Source organism: Pinus tabuliformis, chromosome 7 (assembly GCF_031772625.1).
Source record: "Pinus tabuliformis cultivar Carrire ecotype Pingquan chromosome 7, CPIR1, whole genome shotgun sequence".
In the NCBI taxonomy this organism is placed as follows: domain Eukaryota; kingdom Viridiplantae; phylum Streptophyta; class Pinopsida; order Pinales; family Pinaceae; genus Pinus; species Pinus tabuliformis.
The window spans coordinates 761640689-761643655 of record NC_142293.1 but is presented as its reverse complement, the minus strand read 5'-3'; the positions used below and the strand labels follow the sequence as shown (position 1 = coordinate 761643655).

General features: G+C 39.4%; 1 protein-coding gene across 1 annotated transcript; it reads right to left on the bottom strand.

The window, feature by feature from the left end:
- Positions 1-2176: 2176 nt before the first annotated feature.
- Positions 2177-2620, bottom strand: LOC149249768 (uncharacterized). Its single transcript, XM_089453468.1, has one exon. It carries the CDS (start codon positions 2618-2620, stop codon positions 2177-2179), a length of 444 nt encoding a protein of 147 aa, XP_089309594.1.
- Positions 2621-2967: the final 347 nt, after the last annotated feature.

Genomic DNA, 2967 nt, shown 5'->3' with positions numbered 1-2967 from the left:
TGTCTTCATCGCTTTATTTTCCTAGCTGTCATGGTTTCTTTTTACTCTAGAACTCTTCGACTGTGATCGCCATAGGAAGAGTTGTTGAACCCTGTCAAACTCCTCTTTTGGCAGGGAGTCAACTCCTTTGGTAATACCATGCTTCAAAAACTTTTCCAGATCCAAGTTTTCCTTCTCAAGAATCTCCTGTAATTCATAATCCTCCGTTCCTGCCTCACTTGGGGTCATCTTCTGGTCCCTGTTGAACTCTACAATGCTCGGTGGATCATCCTGTTGCTAGTTGTTCTCTGGTATGTCCTCCATGCTAGTATCCCTATCCTTTTCATTGGTTTTAGTTTCCAATTTCTAGTTTTCCCTGTTGTTTCATATATCTTCTTCTAAGATTTTGAAACTATTGTGGCTCAGTTGTCCATCCTCGTTGATTTTCTTTAGGTTTTGCTTTCCTCCTTTCCCCTTACCCCCCACCTTGGTGAAACCCTTGGGATCTTTACTTGTGGTGGTTTTTTTTTTTGCTTTCCAGTTTGTTGAATGGGCAGTCTCTGTAAAGGTGTCCGTGTTCATGGAACTTACGACACCTAAATGGGACATGCTCATAATCCACCGCCTGCACCCATTCTTCATCATAGACTTCTAAAATGATCTCGTCTGGGAGTGCCCCAGATAGGTCCATTTCCACATAGATCCGGGTAAAGGAAGTGTATTTGCCTCTTAATGTCACATCTGATATCTTTATAAAATGCCCTAGTTTATTGCCGATAGCCTTTAAAGACTCCGACAACCAATAATCTAAAGGAAGGGAGTAAAGTCGTATCCATACCGGTACTGAGGTGAACGTTTCTTGTTTTGGGACAAAGTTCATCACCCATGGTCACATGTAAAGGCCTGCAGCAGCATAGAAATAGGGCCCTCCTTTAAACACTTTGTCTTTATCTTCTAAGCTCGTGAACACCACCATAAAGAAACCCTTGGATCTGAGGTGAAGGTTTATTTCCCCCTTAGGTTTCTAGTGGTTCTTTATCCATGCATGTAAGGCCTTCTCCATCGACCAAATCCCCATAAATTTGCATATGATTGCGTGTTCCGTCATGTGATCTCTATGCACTTGTAGTGTTGGGTCACTTAAAACGACCCGAGGAGTGATGGTCGACTTGGGTTTACAGACGCCTGTCACCCTCAAAGGTGCAGCTTTCTGACTGCTGCCCTCTTTTCTCTTCTCCCTGCTATCTTCCTCATGATTCACTCTCTGTTCGTGAGGTTTGGTATTTCCTGTGTTAGTATCCTCAGTTATCACCTCTGTTGGTTTCTTGAAGTGATGCAGATCAGTTTCCTTGTTTCTGTTCACGGTTATTTGACTATAGGAGGGAGCAGAACTCCCTCCTCCACGACCCGCCATGGTTACCAGCGCCAAGCCCTAACTCAAACCCTAGCACAGATTGCAGACCTCAAAAATATCGATGATATTCCTGATTCTCACAACAGTGATCATTAACCCAACAACCTTTTTTATTATCAATTTTAGCTTTTGATGCCCCTGATGATGGGTGGAGTATCCACTTGAAATGTTGGACAAAAGAAAACTCTTACACAGTTTATTCTCAAACAATAATTCAACATCATGATGAATAATTGCTAAAACCTATACACTCAAATATTAAACCTCTATATATTTAATACTTTCTAAAAAAAAAATTGAATCTTTGAAAAGCTCAAAATTAGAATGATGAAAAAGTCACAAATCTTTTTTTTTTAGTGCGAAAAAAGCTTGATTGTATTATATAATAGATTTAAAAACAAAAACATATTACATCTGGATAAGCCGGATAAAGAGTTATAACCAATCCTTAACAGAAAAGATAGGGGAAAAAAGCAAGTCCTGATATGTCAGATGGCCAAAAAAGACCCCAATAGTGGTCGAAAAGACAGCAAGATTTGTGCTTCAAGGGAAAGCAATCAACTAGAAAGATATAACAGATAGCTTATAGCTAATTCCGAAAGTAGACCGAGATACAAAAAGGATCATATCTACCACCAAAAAGGGTAACTGTGTAATATGCTAGCATACTGAAAATAGGAAAGACATACATGAGAATTCTGCAACGAAAGAAAGAGGTTATGTACCAGGGAGAGAGAATTCTGCAACGAAAGAAAGAGGTTATGTACCAGGGAGAGAGAATTCCTAAATGGTAATGGCTTTCGCTGCAATTTTTACATCCATATTCCAGAAACCCATTTGAGATAAAAGTCCTTTCTTTGATAATATGTCCGCTTGTGAATTGTGAGCTCTGTTGATATGCTGAATAGTGTAGTCATCCTTCCTCCCCCAAAGAGACGAGATTCTGTTCAACCAACCAGAAAGATGCTGCTTTTTTATATGATTCTTCCCTGTGACATGATCGATAATTATTTTGGAGTCTCCGAAAATCTGAAGGGATTGAATATTTAGAAAAAAGCTGATAGTAAGAAGTCTTGCCAGCGCCATTGCCTCTGCTTTATTATTGGTACCCTTTCCCCCGTTCCAGAAGATTTGAAATTGCTGATCTTTTTCCATAACTATAAGGACTCCACATCCACAATAGTCATTTTGAGCTGCCCCATCAAAATATGCTCTTGGGAAAACCATAGCATCTGTAAATTGTTCTGATTGGATGGCCTTACTAGACTGAGAAATTTTGGCTGGGATAGTGTTAAAGAGTGATATAATGTTTTCAAAAACAACCACGAAACCCTCCTTTTTGTCTTGAAATATAATGTTATTCCTCCATTTCCATATACACCAGAGAACTAGTTGGATGATTGGCCTCCATGATTCTTTTTGACAACTCCACCATACAAAAGCATCTTTAATTGAAGGATGTGTTACATAGGAGAAACCAAAAAATGCAGCAAGGTTATACCAAAGTTGCCGGGATATAGGACATTGAAAAAACAAGTGGAAATTATTTTCTTCAACGGATTTGCAGACATAGC